Source organism: Pristiophorus japonicus, chromosome 3 (genome assembly GCF_044704955.1).
Source record: "Pristiophorus japonicus isolate sPriJap1 chromosome 3, sPriJap1.hap1, whole genome shotgun sequence".
Classification (NCBI taxonomy): Eukaryota; Metazoa; Chordata; class Chondrichthyes; family Pristiophoridae; genus Pristiophorus; species Pristiophorus japonicus.
In genome coordinates this window covers 321,831,348-321,850,685 of record NC_091979.1, presented here as the reverse complement: position 1 = coordinate 321,850,685, position 19,338 = coordinate 321,831,348, and the positions used below count along the sequence as shown (strand labels likewise).

Sequence of the window (19,338 nt, the reverse complement as noted above, 5' to 3'; positions counted from 1 at the left end):
ATCAACAAGAGCTGACATTGAGGATGAGATTCAACACCGCCTCCAGTGTGACAGTGCAACCTTCGGCCGCCTGAGGTAAAGAGTGTTTGAAGACCAGGCCCTCATAATTGCCACCAAGCTCATGGTCTACTGGGCCGTAGTAACACCTGCCCACCTGTATGGCTCAGAGACATGGACCATGTACAGTAGTCACTTCAAGTCGCTGGAGAAATACCACCAACGATGCCTCCGCAAGATCCTACAAAGCCCCTGGGAGGACAGACGCACCAACATTAGCATCCTCGATCAGGCCAACATCCCCAGCATTGACGCACTGACCACACTTGATCAGCTCCGCTGGGCAGGCCGTATCGTTCGCATGCCAGACGCGAGACTCCCAAAGCAAGCGCTCTACTCGGAACTCCTTCACGACAAACGAGACAAAGGTGGGCAGAGGAAACATTACAGGGACACTCTCAAAGCCTCCCTGAAAAAGTGTAACATCCCCACTGACACCTGGGAGTCTCTGGCCAAAGACCGCCCTAAGTGGAGGAAGTGCATCCGGGAGGGCGCTGAACTCCTCTAGTCTCATTGCCGAGAGCATGCAGAAATCAAGCGTAGGCAGCAGAAAGAGCGTGCGGCAAACCAGTCCCACCCTCCCCTTCCCTCAACGCCTATCTGTCCCACCTGTGACAGGGACTGTGGTTCTCGTATTGGACTGTTCAGCCATCTAAGGACTCATTTTAAGAGTGGAAGCACGTTTTCCTCGACTCCGAGGGACTGCCTATGATGATGATAAGGCATCAGCTGATTGATATTTCTTAGAGTCATGCATCTGTATTAAGGATTGAAAACGTTCTAGCAAAAACCATATCAATCACTACTATCAAAGATCCAGAGACCTAACCATGCCAAAAAAAGGCATGGGCACGACACAATTCAGTACCACTGAAACATCACAATATATTGTAACTTGCTGCTCTCGTTTAGAACGTTCATTGAAAGTGATTAAATTAGGCAACAATCAAAAAGGGCAGCATATATTGGGAGAGAGAACTTAAATCACAAGACTCACAAACACTGACAATGTAAGACTCACAATATAACTCAATGGCACTGAGTTAAGACAGAAAGGCTTGAGGTTACTTTCGGTCATCTCCCCTAACTCTTTGTGGATGATCGCAAAGAGGAGTTACACCTCTGGGAATACATATATACCTACCCTCTTGGCTCCAGATATCAGACTAGAACAGGGAAGAACTATAAATATAAAAATAAATTTGGGAGGAGGCTCTAAGATATCCCCTCAAATACAAAACCTATCAGATATTTACACAATCTCTGATATTAGATCCCAACCTTCAATTACAGATTGTTACTGACATGTGAGCAGTTAGGATTATGAAAAGTAGGACTTGAGTTCATTCTGACAATATAATGCAGTTAATTACTCCTAATTAATTAAGAAGTGATTTAAACAGCTCCAAGTGAAAACCTAAAGATTTGCCACACGAAATTGGCCCAAAAGTTCTGGGATAGTTGCAGTAAAAGTTTAGAAACAATTGACCAGAATGTAAGAACTGCTGATTGCTGCTTAAACAAACTGATCGATAGCTGATGGGTGATTCCAATGGGGTTTTATGGAAAAAATCTACAGCTATCAACAGGTTTGCTTGTTAAACCTTGACTTTTAAAAGATGTTTTATAGATTGTGGGACCGTGGAATTCCGCACCTTAGCGCCACTAATTAAAAAAACAGACGGGCCCGCCTTGCTTCGGCTCATTCCTGGAGCGGCCCATTTGTTTGCCATCTTGGTGAGGGCAATCGCGCGGGCAGTCCGTGCATGCATTGGCAGTATGAAGAGAAGGCAGATCGTGACGCCAGTGAGCGTGTAGCGCTGATTTGACGCACGACCTGCCATTTATGACTTTCCTGTTCCATTCAATGCCCTTTCCTAAACAAGCACGTGTGTTCAGCTGCACAAGGGACAGCCCGCCCCCCCCATCCCATGCAATTTAAAGGGAACATCCAACTGGCAAGTAAGTTGCTTATTACTCTTGTACATGCTGTTGTGGAGTTTGTATGAATCATCATCATCATAGGCAGTCCTTCGAAATCAAGGAAGACTTGCTTCCACTCTAGAAGTGAGTTCTCAGGTGACTGTACAGTCCAATGCGAGAATTACAGACCCTGTCACAGGTGGGGCAGACACGAGTTGAGGGAAAGGGTGGGTGGGGACTCTGGTTTGCTGCATGCTCCTTCTGCTGTCTGCGCTTGATTTCTGCATGTGCTCGGCGACAAGACTCGAGGTCCTCAGTGCCCTCCCGAGTGTTCTTCCTCCAGGGATTCCCAGGTGTCGGTGGGGATGTTGCACTTTATCAGGGGGGCTTTGAGAGCGTCCTTGAAATGATTCCTCTGCCCGCCTGGGGGTCGCTTGCCGTGTAGGATTTCTGAGTAGAGTGCTTGCTTAGGGAGTCCCGTGTCAGGCATGCGGACGATGTGGCCCGCCCAACAGAGCTGGTCGAGTGTGGTCAGTGCTTTAATGCTGGGGGTGTTGGCCTGCGTGAGAACACTGACGTTGGTGCGTCTGTCCTCCCAGGCGATTTGCAGGATCTTGCGGAGACAGCGCTGGTTACTGGAAGACATTTCAAAAGTTGTTAAAGTGCGTAGGGAATAGAAACATAGAAACAAAGAAAATAGGTGCAGGAGTAGGCCATTCAGCCTTTATAGCCTGCACCGCCATTCAATGAGTTCATGGCTGAACATGTAACTTCAGTACCCACTTCCTGCTTTCTCGCCATACCCCCTGATCCCCCTCGTAGTAAGGACTTCATCTAACTCCCTTTTGAATATATTTAGTGAATTGGCCTCAACTACTTTCTGTGGTAGAGAATTCTACAGGTTCACCACTCTCTGGGTGAAGAAGTTTCTCCTCATCTCGGTCCTAAATGGCTTACCCCTTATCCTTAGACTGTGACCCCTGGTTCTGGACTTCCCCAACATTGGGAACATTCTTCCTGCATCTAACCTGTCTAAACCCGTCAGAATTTTAAACGTTTCTATGAGGTCCCCTCTCATTCTTCTGAGCTCCAGTGAATACAAGCCCAGTTGATCCAGTCTTTCTTGATAGGTCAGTCCCACCATCCCGGGAATCAGTCTGGTGAATCTTCGCTGCACTCCCTCAATAGCAAGAATGTCCTTCCTCAAGTTAGGAGACCAAAACTGTACACAATACTCCAGGTGTGGCCTCACCAAGGCCCTGTACAACTGTAGCAACACCTCCCTGCCCCTGTACTCAAATCCCCTCGCTATGAAGGCCAACATGCCATTTGCTTTCTTAACCGCCTGCTGTACCTGCATGCCAACCTTCAATGACTGATGTACCATGACACCCAGGTCTCGTTACACCTTCCCTTTTCCTAATCTGTCACCATTCAGATAATAGTCTGTCTCTCTGTTTTTATCACCAAAGTGGATAACCTCACATTTTTCCACATTATACTTCATCTGCCATGCATTTGCCCACTCACCTAACCTATCCAAGTCACTCTGCAGCCTCATAGCATCCTCCTCGCAGCTCACACTGCCACCCAACTTAGTGTCATCTGCAAATTTGGAGATACTACATTTAATCCTCTCGTCTAAATCATTAATGTAGAATGTAAACAGCTGGGGCCCCAGCACAGAACCTTGCGGTACTCCACTAGTCACTGCCTGTCATTCTGAAAAGTACCCATTTACTCCTACTCTTTGCTTCCTGTCTGACAACCAGTTCTCAATCCACTTCAGCACACTACCCCCAATCCCATGTGCTTTAACTTTGCACATTAATCTCTTGTGTGGGACCTTGTCGAAAGCCTTCTGAAAGTCCAAATATACCACATCAACTGGTTCTCCCTTGTCCACTCTACTGGAAACATTCTCAAAAAATTCCAGAAGATTTGTCAAGCATGATTTCCCTTTCACAAATCCATGCTGACTTGGACCTATCATGTCACCTCTTTCCAAATGCGCTGCTATGACATCCTTAATAATTGATTCCATCATTTTACCCACTACCGATGTCAGGCTGACGGGTCTATAATTCCCTGTTTTCTCTCTCCCTCCTTTTTTAAAAAGTGGCTACCCTATACTCGACCACTGCTGCTGGACGTTGAGAAGGCTGGCTGCTGGAGTGCCTCAGAGTACATCACTTGCTTCCAGTCACCCTTTGTGCGGCAGCCTAACAAGGAGATGGAACAGAGGCAGCGAAGAAGGCAAGCTGCCCACAGAGGGAGGAGGAGGAGGGGAAGGAGGGCTCTCAGCAGGTGGCACTGAGTTGAGACGGATAGGTTTGAGGTTACTTTCGGTCATCCCTCCTAAATCTTTGTGGCTAATAGCAAAGAGTAATTACATCTCTGGGAATTCATCATATACCTACCCTCTTGGCTCCAGATATCAGACTAGACCAGAGAGGAACTATAAAGCTAAAAATAAAGTTTGGGAGGAGGCTCTAGGATATCCCCCTGAAATATAAAACCTATCAGATATTTATACACACTTTGATATTAGATGGTTACACATTGGGGCTTCAGGGAGCACTTACTTCTCGTACCTGCACCTAAGCCAGGAGCAGTGTGTTTGGTGGCTCTGCTTCATCAAGGAGGTGGTCGCAGAACTCTTCCACCTCTTGGAACCAGACCTGCAGGGTGACGATGGCACTACCAGTGGCCCTCAAGGTGACTGTGACCCTGAATTCGTGTGGCATCAGATCCTTCCAGGATGGAGAAAGTGACATACCAAACATCTCCCAATTCGTTGTCCATTGCTGCATCCGGGAGGTCACAGAGAAGGGACTTGATTGCCTCCTCTCTAAACAGAGAGAAGCAGGAGGAGCACGCACATGGTTTTGCCCGGACATCGGGCTGCCCCATGGTGCAGGGCGCCATCGACGGCACATACATGGCTTTGCGGGAACTGCGTATCGATGCTGAGATGTACCATTGCCACGTAGAACCCGATGGCAGCTCCGAGGCGACGAGGACTATTCACCCTACACCTGGCTGAGGACTCCCCCCCACAACCCCAACATTCATGGCCTAAACTTATACAATAACGGCCATGCTGCCAAGAGGAATATCATTGAGTCGACTCACCATCATCATAGGCAGTCCCTCGGAATCGAGGAAGACTTGCTTCCACTCTAAAAATGAGTCCTTAGGTGGCTGAACAGTCCAATACAAGAACCACAGTCCCTGTCACAGACGCAGGCATCGTCCGCGTGCTGTAGCTCAACGACAGAGGTTGGGGTGGTCTTGGACCTGGCCTGGAGACGACGAAGGTTGAACAGGTTCCCACTGGTTCTGTACTTTAGTTCCACTCCAGCGGGGAGCTTGTTGACTGTGAGGTGGAGCATGGCAGCGAGGAAGATTGAGAAGAGGATTGGGGCGATGACACAGCCCTGTTTGACCCCGGTCCGGACGTGGATTGGGTCTGTAATAGATCTGTTAGTAAGGATCACGTCCTGTATGTCGTCGTGGAGCAGGCAGAGGATGGTGACAAACTTTTGGGGGCATCCGAAATGGAGGAGGGTGCTCCATAGACCCTCGCAGTTGACAGTATCAAAGGCCTTTGTAAGTTCAAAGAAGGCCATGTATAAGGGCTGGCGCTGTTTCCTGCATTTTTCCTGCAGCTGTCACGCTGTAAAAATCATGTCCGTTGTGCCCCGTAGGGGACGAAATCCTCACTGAGACTCCAGGAGGAGCTCCTCGGCCACAGGGAGAAGACGGTTGAGCAGACTATCGGGGTGCTGACGCAACAGTTCCGCTGCCTTGATCGCTCGGGAGGAGCCCTCCAGTACTCGCCAGAGCAGGTGTCCCAATTCGTGGTGGTCTGCTGCATCCTCCACAACTTGGCCATCATGAGGGCGCAGCCCTTGCCACCACGGGTTCGATGGCCACCTCAGGAGGAGGAGGAGAAGGAGGAAGAGAAGGGGTCGGAGGGGGAGGAAGGAGGCAGGGAGAAGACAGCCTATAAATTCACGTTCCGGATGGGCTGTCCGTGAGCCCATCATCAGACTCCGCTTCCCCGGAATGAAACCCCAGATCCCTGTTGCTCCACACTCCCCACCTTACTATCCCTCTGCCACGGAACATCACAGCGTCCCCGTGGTCACAATGAATGCCACCACCAAACAAACATTCCAAACATAATTTATAAATCATTCATTCCAATACTACTTAAACAAAGTCAACCTATCACCCTTGTGCATTCCCTTAGTGCTTGTCTTTTGTATGCCTTTGCCTATCCATGTGCTCCTACAAAATGCTACCCCAGTGGCTGTAGTCTGACTGGTGCAAGACCTGCTGAACATTCAGTGGACGAGACTGCAGATGACCTTGGAGAATGACCTCAATGCAGCTCTGGGCCGAGACGACCCGGCTGTGGTCTGTACCACCTTGGCATGGGCGGCAGCGGTTTGGTCTGGCACAGCATGTTCGTGCTCCTCGGGACGGTGCCTCAACAACCCTGGTTATCTGCTGGAGGACAGATTGCTGGACTGCTGTGAGACTTTGCAGGCCCCTTTCCACACTGGTAAATGCAGCCACAATGGCAGCAATCTGAGCCTGCATGACAGAGGTCTGAGCTTCCACTGCAGCACTCAAGACGTTGAGTTACTTCCTCTTATGCTGCAATGGAAGCTGAGACATCGCCCATGAGACCCTGCAGCATGGTTGGATCCACAAGTGCTCAAATGGAGTTGCCCATCACTTCCATCCTGAAAATCGTGGGCTCCAAGCTCTGCGTAAAGTCCTATGCAAGGTTGGAGCTGGACCCCTCCGTGCTCCTTGACAGTGACAAAAGGCTCTCTGGCAGGCCTGCCAATTCACCAAGCATTTCACTGAGCATGCCCATCACCCTTCTTCTGAAGGCTACCCCATGGAAGTCCTCATCTGCAGCAGAACACGTGTGCGACCTCGCCATCCAGGGAGCTGGCACTTGAGCTACCCTTCCCCCCACCCCGTCCTGGCTGCAGCCTACTCATGCCCAGTGACTCACTCCTGCCTCTATGCTACCCTCTGAAATACGCGCAATGCCAGTTTCTGATCTGGTGGCTGCGAGTGACATTGTCGCTTCTTCTCCATCACTCTCCTCTTGCTCTTCCTGCGCTGGCCGAGCTGAGCTGGTTGGAGTTCTTGCGTCTCTGAAAGAAAAAAAAGATACAAGGGTAGGTTTGTGGTGAGGAGGTGAGGGGAAGCAAGATGTGCATGCTTACACCATCAGCAGCTTGTAAGTGAGAAGAGATTGTCGGGTGAGGGGGGATGGGAGATGTGAGAAGCAGGATTAGATATGAGCATACCATTATCATCAATAGTTTCAGCCTTGCTGATCGCCATGGCTTCAGTGATGGGGCCCTCCAATAACGTGGAGCAGTGTTTCCCCCAGCTGGCTCAGCTTCTGCAGCCCTGCCTGTCGCCTGCCTGTTAGCTGCTGCTGCTGGCATGGCTATGCGCCACCTTGGCCTGCAAGAGAAAGGGAAGTGTGTCAGTGAGTGTGGTGCAACGTGTTTGGGTGAGCTGGCTGTCATGGTTCAATAGCTGGCAGTGTGTGTAAGCTGTGAGATGTGGGTGTGAGACTTGCAACAGCAGTAAAATTGTGAAGATGAAGATATGAGTCATGATTAATAGCGATTGTTGATAGGTGAGTGATGTGGGTACGGTGCATTGGCCAGTGTGGCTGCAGTGTGTACCATCTACAAGATGCACTTCAGCAACTTATTCTTTGACAACATCTCCCAAATCCACAACCTCTACCACCTCATCATAGGCAGTCCCTCGAAATCGAGGAAGACTTGCTTCCACTCTAAAAGTGAGTTCTTAGGTGACTGTACAGTCCAATATGGGAATTACAGTCTCTGTCACAGTTGGGACAGACAGTGGTTGAAGGAAAGGGGTGGGTGGGGAGTCTGGTTTGCTCACGCTCCTTCCGTTGCCTGCGCTTGCTTTCTGCATTCTCTCGGCGACGAGACTCGAGGTGCTCAGTGCCCTCCTGGATGCTCTTCCTCCACTTATGGGTGGTCTTTGGCCAGAGACTCCCAGGTGGCGGTGGGGATGTTGCATTTTATCAAGGAGGCTTTGAGGGTGTCCTTGAAACATTTCCTCTGGGGCTCGCTTGCAGTGTAGGAGTTCCGAGTAGAGCGCTTTATCAGGAAGGCTTGTGTCAGGCATGCGAACAATGTGGCCCACCCAATGCAGCTGGTCGAGTGTGGTCAGTGCTTTGATGCTGGGGATGTTGACCTGATCGAGAACACTGATGTTGGTGCGTCTGTCCTTTCAGGGGATTTGTAAGATCTTGCGGAGACATTATTGGTGGTATTTCTCCAGCGATTTGAGGTGTCTAATGTATATGGTTCATGTCTCTGAGCCATAAAGAGGGCGGATATTACTGCAACCCTGTAGACCATGAGCTTGGCGCCAGATTTGAGGGTCTGATCTTTGAAAACTCTCTTCCCACTGTATTTCAGTTCCACTCCAGCGGGGAGCTTGTTGAGAGTGAGATGGAGCATTGCAGTGAAGAAGATCGAGAAGAGGGTTGGCGTGATAATGCAGCCCTGCTTGACCCTTGATCCAGGTGTGGGTTGGGTCTGTGGTGGTGGATCCGTTGGTCAGGATCACAGCTTGCATGTTGTCGTGGAACAGGTGGAGGATGGCGACAAACTTTTGGGGGCAGCTGAAACGGAGGAGGACGCTCCAGAGTCCCTCACGGTTAACAGTGTCGGAGGCCTTTGTGAGGTCAAAGAAGGCCATGTACCAGGGTTGGTGTTGTTCCCTGCATTTCTCTTGTAGTTGTCGCGCCGTGAAGATCTGTCCGTTGTGCCCCGTAGTGGACTGAATCCGCACTGTGACTCCGGGAGTAGCTGCTCAGTCACAGGGAGAAGACGGTTGAGGAGGATTCTAGCGATGACTTTCCCACTGGCTGACAACAGGGAGATTCCTCTGTAGTTGCCGCAGTCGAACTTGTCTCCCTTTTTTAAAGATGGTCACAATTACTGCATCTCTGAGATCTCCAGGTGTGCTCTCCTCCCTCCAGATGAGAGAGATGAGGTCATGTATTTGTGCCGACAGTGCCTCTCCGCCATACTTTAGTGCCTCGGCAGGGATTCCATCCACTCCCGTTGCCTTGTTGTTCTTGAGCTGATGGATGGCCTTTTCTACCCCGTGCAGGGCTGAGGTTTTGCTGAGGTGGTGACGGGTAGCATGCTGTGGGATAGAGTCAAGAACACTCCTATCAAAGGCAGAATCTCGGTTGAGGAAAGCTTTGAAATGCTTCTTCCAGCATGCCCTGACTGACTCGGTGTCCTTTATGAGTGTCTCCCCGTTCTTGGCCAGCAGTGGGGTGGGGCCTTGGGTGTTTGGCCCGTGGGTGGACTTGACTGCGATGAAGAATCCTCGCACGTCATGGCTGTCGGCCAGCTGCTGTAACTCCTGTGCTTTCTCCATCCACCACCTGTTCTTTAGGTCCCAGGTTTTTTGTTGGACCTCAGCCTTAACCCGTCTGTAAAGCTGCTTTGCTGCTCCCGAGTTGGGTTGTTGTTTTAGGTTCAGAAAGGCCCTGCGCTTGCAGTTTATTAGCTTTTGGATCTCCTGGTCATTCTCATCAAACCAGTCCTGGTGTTTCCTGGTTGAGTGACCGAGCGTCTCTTCACAGGCAGGGGTTATGGAGGCCTGGAGGGCAGACCAAGCACTGTGGGCATTCTGCGTCTCGGGGTCATCAAGGGTTGCCAGGTTAGCAGTGAGGCACTGGCTGTATAGGGCTCTCTTAGCTGGGTCTTTGAGTGCCCCTGCGTTGATTTTTCTGCGGCATTGCTTCTGGTGCCATCGCGCTTTGGGGCTATGTTGATGTTGATCATGGATCGGATTAGGTGGTGGTCCGTCCAGCAGTCGTCAGCTCCTGTCATGGCGTGGGTGATGCGCACATCCTTGCAATCCCTGGCTCGGACGATGACATAGTCGAGCAGGTGCCAGTGTTTGGAGCGAGGGTGTTGCCACGATGCCTTGTATTTGTCCCTCTGGCGGAACAAGGTGTTAGTGATGACAAATTCATGTTCTAGGCATTTTGTCAGGAGCAGGATACCACTGGGGTTGGTTTTCCCTCCCCCCTCTCTGCCAATCACACCTCCCCAGAGATCTGTGTCCTTACCGACTCTGGGATTGAAGTCACTGAGGAGGATCAGTTTGTCGTCTGTCGGGACGTGGGACAGGGATTGTTCGAGGCTGGAGTAAAACCCCTCTTCGATCTCACCTGTTGCGTCAAGTGTTGGGGTGTATGCGCTGATGAGTGTGGCGCACTGGTTTTGGGATAGGATGAATCGGAGAGTCATGAGACGTTCGCTAATCCCGCAGGGGGAGTCTCTGAGGCGGTCGACCAGCTCGTTCTTGATAGCCAAACCGACTCCGTAGAGGCAGCGTTCTTCCTCTGGCTTGCCTTTCCAGAAGAAGGTGTAACCTCCACCTTGTTCTTTGAGCTGGCCTTCTCCTGCCCGCCGGGTCTCGCTTAGGGCGCTGATGTCGACATCGAAGCGTCTAAGTTCCCGGGCACCGATGGCAGTGCGGTGTTCCGGTCTGTCGCTGTTGGGGTTGTCCATGAGGGTCCTGACGTTCCAGGTCCCAAACTTCATTTTGAAGGGTGGAAGATGCCAGTGCGTGAGTTCTTTTAACGTGGGGTGGTCATTGCACACCGGCAACCACACGGGCTTAGCTGAGCGAGGTCTTGGTCCAGTGGCAAGGGGGTTCAAGACGACTGGAGACCAGGCACTGCTGTATGAGCCTAGTTGCCTACGGCAGTAAGCTCGGCACCGAGCAGCGTCCTTCGGTGAGGTGGTGAGAAAACCGAGGCCTGGCTGAGGGCAGGCATTGGGAAGGTCAGAGGTCCACATTGTGGGAGGAGGACAGGTCAAATAGATCAAAGTTACCACAGCCATTGTGCACACCACATGCTCGACGGGGACTCTGCCGTTGAGTGGGGCCAGCGGCCAGGACGTCGCTGGAGAGATGAAGGCCAGCGTGTCACCGGTGAAGTGAAGACCAGGACTTGGCCGGAGGGTTGCAGGCCCAGGCATCGTCGGAGGGTTGCAGGCCCAGGCATCGTATCCTTCCAAGATGGCGGATGGGAAAGCAGCTCCCTCGGGAGCTCTCCCCGAAAAATCCTTCCCTTTGGCCATCTACTGCCATCCTTCAACTCTTTGTCCCTCAACCTTCCTCTCCCACTGTCTAAACCCCTTCTGGCTCTAACTTCAACCTCCCAAAGTACCTTCCTAGCCCTAAAACCCATGCTGCAAGGTCCCACTGCCCACCCCTATCCTCCAATCACAACTCACCTTCCAGGTCGACCTCTCTACTACCAAGGGCCCTCCAATTGGATTCTCGCTCCGCACTGGCCGACTCAGGTGCTCCGGCGATCTCAACTGCGGTGAGCCTTTGATCAGCTCCGACGATGCACGGGTCTCCGAACCCTCCGATGACGATTGGGCCTGGAACCCTCCAACACAGCTTGGGCCTGCAACCCACCGACGACACTTGGGCCTGCAACCCGCTACCAGCTAGAAGGACCAGGGCAGCAGGCGCATGGGAACACCACCACCTACAAGTTCCCCTCCAAGTCACACATCGTCCTGACTTGGAAATATATCGCCGTTCTTTCATCGTCGCTGGGTCAAAATCCCGGAACTCTCTCCCAATCATGATATGGGAGTACCTTCGCCAGACGAACTGCAGCAGTTCAAGAAGGCAGCTTACCACCTCCTTCCCAAGGCAAATTAGAGATGGGCAATAAACGCTGGCCTTGCCAGCCACGCTCACATCCCACGAATGAATAAAAATATGAGAGTCAAACTTTCTTTCCATCTTGGTCTAGATTTGAACGAGAAGATTTTCGACGGTGAATTCTGCTTGTGGAGTGGGACATCGGCGGTGTGCGCTGTGATGATGCACTTAGGAGGGTTCAGCAGCAGCGGGACACAAGTGGAGATCTCCGGAAAAACCACCGGAGCGGCGGCTATTCGACTACAAGTTGGTGGCCATTCGACCAAGCGGCGTGGCTGCCGCTTTCTGGCTGTAACTGGCCTCATCGGCAGGCTGAATTTCAGCCCCTCGATGTTTTTCTTTGAAAAATATGCTAATATCAACGTATGTATTTGTTAAATTGTTTTTTTGAGGCCGGGATTAGTGTGGGCTATAGCTGGAGCTATAATATTGGCAGTACTATGGGTGGGCTATGGCTGGAGCTATAATATTGGCAATAATATGGGCGGGCTATAGCTGGAGCTATAATATTGGCAATAATATGGGTGGCCTATGTCTGTAGCTACAATAATTTGGGTGGGCTACAGCCACCTACGCCCGTTTTGGCCACTTTGGACAGCTAATAGTTACTCCAAACTATCTTAGGCCAGCGTATGTGGCCACTTGTGGCCGCACAGAAAACCCTTGCGGAGAGTTAAGAAATCAGCGCAGGTAGGTACATCGGAGGCCAGCAGAACTTAATGACTTGACTAAAGAATGTGAATAGGATCAAACAGCGACACAGGACATCATATGACAAACTTCGCAAAGTTAATTTACTATACAACAGAAGCATTCATGGAAGCTTAAACTACAATAATAAAAGAAGTAAAGAGACAAAACTTATTTACATAATGTTTTCAAAATATCCAATTAAAAAATAGAAGTACCTCCTGCTCGTAATTCTAATGTTCTCCCAGCCGCCTAAGTTCACTCACCATCAGCCCGCCCTTTACAAACAGCCCTCCCTCCCGGGGTCAGGGATCAGACCCTCCAGGATCAGAACCCCCTACCCCCATGGGGTTGGTGATTGAACCCACCCTGCGATTCAGAATTCCCCTCCCCCACCCCCCTCCGGGATCAAAACTCTCCCCCCCACTGCCCCCTCCCCCCACCCCCCATCCCAGCCGCCCCGGCTTGGGCCCCTGCTTGCTGTGGCCTTCTAGCCCGGGAAGGCAGTGGGCCAGCCTGTGCGGGAGGCCACTCGGCCCGGGATAGGGGCGGTACGCATCGGGTCCCACGCTGCAGCATGCGCACAGAGGCTGGGGGCGGGAGCGGGAGCTACTGCGCATGCGTGCACACTCCAACGTGCATGTGCAGAGCTGCCGGCACTGTTTCTGGCGCAGGGCCCTAGCTCCGCCCCCCCCCCAATCGGCTGGCCACGCCGCACCAAGCCCCGGGAGAGGAAACACAGCGGCCAGAATTGGGGGAGATTTTTTTGACGCTGTTTCCAGCCCTCAATGTTGGCACATGTCTGGTGAGTGCACCGAGAAAAGGGGTGGGCCCATATTGAGCCCATAGTGTTTACTGTTTTTGGTATTGTTGTGAGTTCATAATAAAAGGTTCACATTGAAAGCAGTAAAGAACACAGTGTAGAAAGTGTAAATAGGCAAACAGATTTAATTCAGTCAGTTCTTAATACTTACTGAAATTCCTTCACTGTTTTGGTACGAATTGGAAGTACAGGTTCAGGAGGGAGTGGGGCTTTCATTTCAGGGGGCAAAATCTCTATCGAGATGCGATGCTTTTGACGTACATCTGGGTTAATAGGCGGTAGCTCTCGCACTGTGAGGGGAGGAGAGGGATGAATTTCATGTCACAACAAATTTAGAGTGTAATAATTTGTCTGAAATAATATATTAAAATATACTCAAATTCTCGTACACATTTTTGTAACTACAGCAAGACAGCAATTTAATTTGAATTAAAATAATTTTTTGTCCAATAATATTAAGACTAATATGATATTAATCTGGTGGCATATAATACTTTGTTGTACCTGTATTGCCAATGACATTACAATGGAGCAATAGTTCACCAGACCGATAAAAAGGCACAGCAGTTTCTAAAGGCCAGCCGGTGCAGTTGCAGCAGGGTGAGAAAGCAAAAAAGAAGTGGAAAGAAATCGAAAGGTGACGTCACAGCCAAGGTGGTAAGTGACTGGCTGGTGATTGGTGAGTAGTTTTTCTTTTTCTTTTATCAGTAAGTAATATTTAGCATTGTTGTTGCCAATTTAAGTTTATCTAAGGATTAAGTCATGGCAGGAGAGCTCGGTCACATGATATGCTCCTCCTGTACTATGTGGGAACTCAGGGACACTTCCGGTGTCCCTGACGCTTACGTGTGTGGGAAGTGCATCCGCCTCCAGCTCCTGACAGACCGCATTGCGGAACTGGAGCTGCGGGTGGATTCACTCTGGAGCATCCAAGATGCTGAGAATGACGTGAGTATCACGTTTAGTGAGTTGGTCTTACCGCAGGTAAAGGGTACACAGCCAGCGAGGGAATGGATGACCAACAGGAAGAGCAGTGCAAGGAAGGTAGTGCAGGGGTCCCCTGCGGTCATCCCCCTGCAAAACAGATACACCGCTTTGGGTACTGTTGAGGGGGATGAATCATCAGGGGAGGGCAGCAGCAGCCAAGTTCATGGCACCGTGGCTGGCTCTGCTGCACAGGAGGGAAGGAAAAAGAGTGGGAGAGCAATAGTGATAGGGGATTCTATTGTAAGGGGAATAGATAGGCATTTCTGCGGCCGCAACCGAGACTCCAGGATGGTATGTTGCCTCCCTGGTGCAAGGTTCAAGGATGTCTCGGAGTGGGTGCAGGGCATTTTGAAAAGGGAGGGAGAACAGCCAGTTGTCGTGGTGCATATAGGTACCAAAGATATAGGTAAAAAATGGGATGAGGTCCTACAAGATGAATTTAGGGAGCTAGGAGCTAAATTAAAAAGTAGGACCTCAAAAGTAGTAATCTCAGGATTGCTACCACGTGCTAGTCAGAGTAGGATTTGCAGGATAGCTCAGATGAATACGTGGCATCAGGAGTGGTGCAGAAGGGAGGGATTCAAATTCCTGGGACATTGGAACCGGTTCAGGGGGAGGTGGGACCAGTATAAACTGGACGGTCTGCACCTGGGCAGGACCAGAACCAATGTCCGAGGGGAGTGTTTGCTAGTGCTGTTGGGGAGGAGTTAAACTAATATGGCAGGGGGATGGGAACCTATGTAGGAAGACAGAGGGAAGTAGAATGGGGGCAGAAGCAAAAGATAGAAAGAAGAAAAGTAAAAGTGGAGGGCAGAGAAACCTACGGCAAAAAGCAAAAAGGGCCACATAACACCAAAATTCAAAAGGGGCAAAGAGTGTTTGAAAGTCAAGCCTGAAGGCTTTGTGCCTCATTGCAAGGAGTATTCGGAATAATGTAGACGAATTAACTGCGCAGATAGCAGTTAACGGATATGATGTAATTGGCATCACGGGGACATGGCTCTAGGGTGACCAAGGCTGGGAACTCAACATCCAGGGGTATTCAACATTTAGGAGGGATAGACAGAAAGGAATAGGAGGCGGGGTGGCATTGCTGGTTAAAGAGGAAATTAATGCAATAGTAAGAAAGGACATTAGCTTGGATGATATGGAATCGGTATGGTTGGAGCTATGGAATATCAAAGGGCAGAAAACGCTAGTGGGAGTTGTGTACAGACCACCAAACAGTAGTAGTAAGGTTGGGACAGCATCAAACAAGAAATTAAGGATGCATGCAATAAAGGTACAGCAGTTATCATGGGCGACTTTAATCTACATATAGATTGGGCTAACCAAACTGGTAGCAATGCGGTGGAGGAGGATTTCCTGGAGAGTATTAGGGATGGTTTTCTAGACCAATATGTCGAGGAACCAACTAGGGAGCTGGCCATCCTAGACTGGGTGATGTCTAATGAGAAAGGACTAATTAGCAATCTTGTTGTGCAAGGCCCCTTGGGGAAGAGTGACCATAACATGGTAGAATTCTTTATTAAGATGGAGAGTGACACAGTTAATTCAGAAACTAGGGTCCTGAACTTAAGGAAAGCTAACTTCGATGGTTTGAGGCGTGAATTGGCTAGAATAGACTGGCAAATGATACCTAAAGGGTTGACGGTGGATAGGCAATGGCAAACATTTAAGGATCACATGGATGAACTTCAGCAATTATACATCCCTGTCTGGAGTAAACATAAAACGGGAAAGGTGGCTCAACCGTGGCGAACAAGGGAAATTAAGGATTTTGTTAAATCCAAGGAAGAGGCATATAAGTTGACCAGAAAAAGCAACAAACCTTAGGACTGAGAGAAATTTAGAATTCAGCAGAGGAGGGCAAAGGGTTTAATTAAGTGGGGGAAAATAGAGTACGAGAAGAAGCTTGCCAGGAACATAAAAACTGACTGCAAAAGCTTCTATAGATATGTGAAGAGAAAAAGATTAGTGAAGGCAAACGTAGGTCCCTTGCAGTCGGATTCAGGTGAATTTATAACAGGGAACAAAGAAATGGCAGACCAATTGAACAAATACTTTGGTTCTGTCTTCACGATAGAAGACTCGAATAACCTTCCAGAAGTACTAAGAGACCGAGGGTCTGATGAGAAGGAGGAACTGAAGGATATCCTTATTGGGTGGGAAATTGTGTTAGGGAAATTGATGGGATTGAAGGCCGATAAATCCCCGGGGCCCGATAGTCTGCATCCAGAGTAGTTAAGGAAGTGGCCCTAGAAATAGTGGATGCATTGGTGATCATTTTCCAACAATCTATCGACTCTGGATCAGTTCCTATGGACTGGAGGGTAGCTAATGTAACACCACTTTTTTTTAAAAGGGAGTGAGAGAGAAAACAGGTAATTATAGATCGGTTAGCCTGACATAGTAGTGTGGAAAATGTTGGAATCAATTATTAAGGATGAAATAGCAGCGCATTTGGAAAGCAGTGACAGGATCGGTCCAAGTCAGCATTGATTCATGAAGGGGAAATCATGCTTGACAAATCTTCTGGAATTTTTTGAGGATGTAACTAATAGAGTAGACAAGGGAGAACCAGTGGATGTGGTGTATTTGGTCTTTCAAAAGGCTTTTGACAAGGTCCCACACAAGAGATTGGTGTGCAAAATCAAAGCACATGGTATTGGGGGTAATATACTGACGTGGATAGAAAACTGGTTGGCAGACAGGAAGCAGAGAGTCAGGATAAATGGGTCATTTTCAGAATGGCAGGCAGTGACTAGTGTAGTGCCACAGGGCTCAATGCTGGGACCCCAGCTCTTTACAATATACATCAATGATTTGGATGAAGGAATTGAGTTTAATATCTCCAAGTTTGCAGATGACACTAAACTGGGTGACAGTGTGAGCTGTGAGGGGGACACTAGAAGGCTGCAGGGTGACTTGGACAGGTTAGGTGAGTGGGTAAATGCATGGCAGATGCAGTATAATGTGGATAAATGAGGTTATCCACTTTGATGACAAAAACACGAAGGCAGAATATTATCTGAATGGCGGCAGATTAGGAAAAGGGGAGGTGCAACGAGACCTGGGTGTCATGGTTCATCAGTCATTGAAAGTTGGCATACAGGTATAGCAGGCAGTGAAGGCGGCAAATGGTATGTTGGCCTTCATAGCTGGGGGATTTGAGTATAGGAGCAGGGAGGTCTTACTGCAGTTGTACAGGGCTTTGGTGCGGCCTCATCTGGAATATTGTGTTCAGTTTTGGTCTCCTAATCTGAGGAAGGATGTTCTTGCTATTGAGAGAGTGCAGCGAATCACCAGACTGATTCCTGGGATGCTGGACTGACATATGAGGAGAGACTGGATCAACTGGGCCTTTATACATTGGAATTTAGAAGGATGAGAGGGGATCTCATAGAAACATATAAGATTCTGACGGGACGGGATAGATTAGATGCGGGTAGAATGTTCCCGATGTTGGGGAAGTCCAGAACTAGGGGGCACAGTCTATGGATAAGGGTTAGGCCATTTAGGACTGAGATAAGGAGAAACTTCTTCACTCAGAGAGTTGTTAACCTGTGGAATTCCCTGCCACACAGAGTTGTTGATGCCAGTCATTGGATATATTCAAGAGGGAGTTAGATATGGCCCTTACGTCCAAGGGGATCAAGGGGTATGGAGAGAAAGCAGGAAAGGGCTACTGAGGGAATGCTCAGCCATGATCTTATTGAATGGTGGTGCAGGCTCGAAGGGCCGAATGGCCTACTCCTGCACCTATTTTCTATGTTTCTATGTTTCTAAAACACGAATATTGAAGCTATTATCAATAATGCTCTTGGGATTACAGAGGTCAGAACCATTTAAGATTTTACAAAGATAGATTAAATACATTAATCTTAATGTTACAGTATGTATTAAATTACACTGAACACTTTTCTTGAAGCGATGCACTGCACCCTTTAAATCCGGTATGAAACAACATTTCTATTTTCTTTTCTTTTGTTGTCTTCCTATTTCTGTTATTTCTCCCAGGTCATGTACCATACAAGCTTCAAAGGTTGGTAGGCAATCTGATCCCAATCATCAACCAATGCTGTTGACATATGGGACTTGGTTAATTCTACTTCTGAATGGTGTTCATGTTTAGTTCATTCAATATAGGGGGAAAAGATGGTTGGAATCATTAGAGATAGAGAGCGAGAGAGACAGACAGACTGATTTCACTTAGCAACAGCCAGTGTTCATGATTGAAGTAAGGCCTTGGGATGTTTGTAGTATTGCCATCCCACCAGATATCACTGCAACCTACACAAGCGGGTACAAATCGGTTGAAGTCTGGAACAATGAATGGCCCTGAAATCCGACCCGAGAATTTTTTTACAAAAGTACCTGGTGGTCCCCGAGGTACCTTAGATTCCGGTGGGAGGCCCTCTCTTCCTGTGCTTCGGAGCGTGCCCCAGTCCTTGAGGTTCTCACATAGAAACTGGAGTCACGTGTGACTGGACAACCAATCACAGTACGCTTTTCTCATTGATAGTGATGGGAACTCCGTAACTCTGAGTTCTCATTGCTATCAATGAGAAAAAAAACACATTAAACATAACATAAAAAAATTTTTAAAAACACCTCACATATTTAAAATTAATTGAAATGAATTTTAATTAAATGTTTTAGAAAAAAATATAATTTTTGGATTGGTTTTTTAAGTGTCTTAATAGGGTTTAAAATAAATTTACCTTAGTGGACAGCAGTTTTAACGTTAAAATGTGTTTTTAAATTTTACTTTTATATGTTTTAAAACTCTTACACTGGTAAAAGTAGGCTATGCGTCTGCTTTTACCAGGCACAAGAGTTTTAAGAACATTCGCTGTGCAGGAGTTGGGCAAATAGCCCAATCTCACCCGCGCAAAGGTCCTGGGATGCGATCGCTCTGTCAAGCCAAAACTTGACAGATCGGAAAAGTTGGTTTTCAGCGCAGGGTTAGGGTTGGGGGCCTCGCCAAATCGGTATGTTTTCCCGGAATTTTAACCCCATTGTAAACTATCGAATGTTGGTGTATGAGACATGTA

The 19,338-nt window shown here is 48.8% G+C and overlaps 1 protein-coding gene across 1 annotated transcript in view; it reads right to left on the bottom strand.

Moving 5' to 3' along the window:
- hectd2 (HECT domain containing 2) overlaps positions 1–18,730 on the bottom strand; it is a 113,812-nt gene extending 95,082 nt beyond the window's left edge. Inside the window, exons 1-2 of the mRNA XM_070875103.1 lie at positions 18,659–18,730; positions 13,446–13,584 (exon numbers count right to left, since the gene is read on the bottom strand). Coding sequence (XP_070731204.1) covers positions 13,446–13,510 — 65 coding nt within the window. The 5' untranslated portion in view covers positions 13,511–13,584; positions 18,659–18,730. The remainder of the gene's footprint in view (positions 1–13,445; positions 13,585–18,658) is intronic.
- Positions 18,731–19,338: the final 608 nt, after the last annotated feature.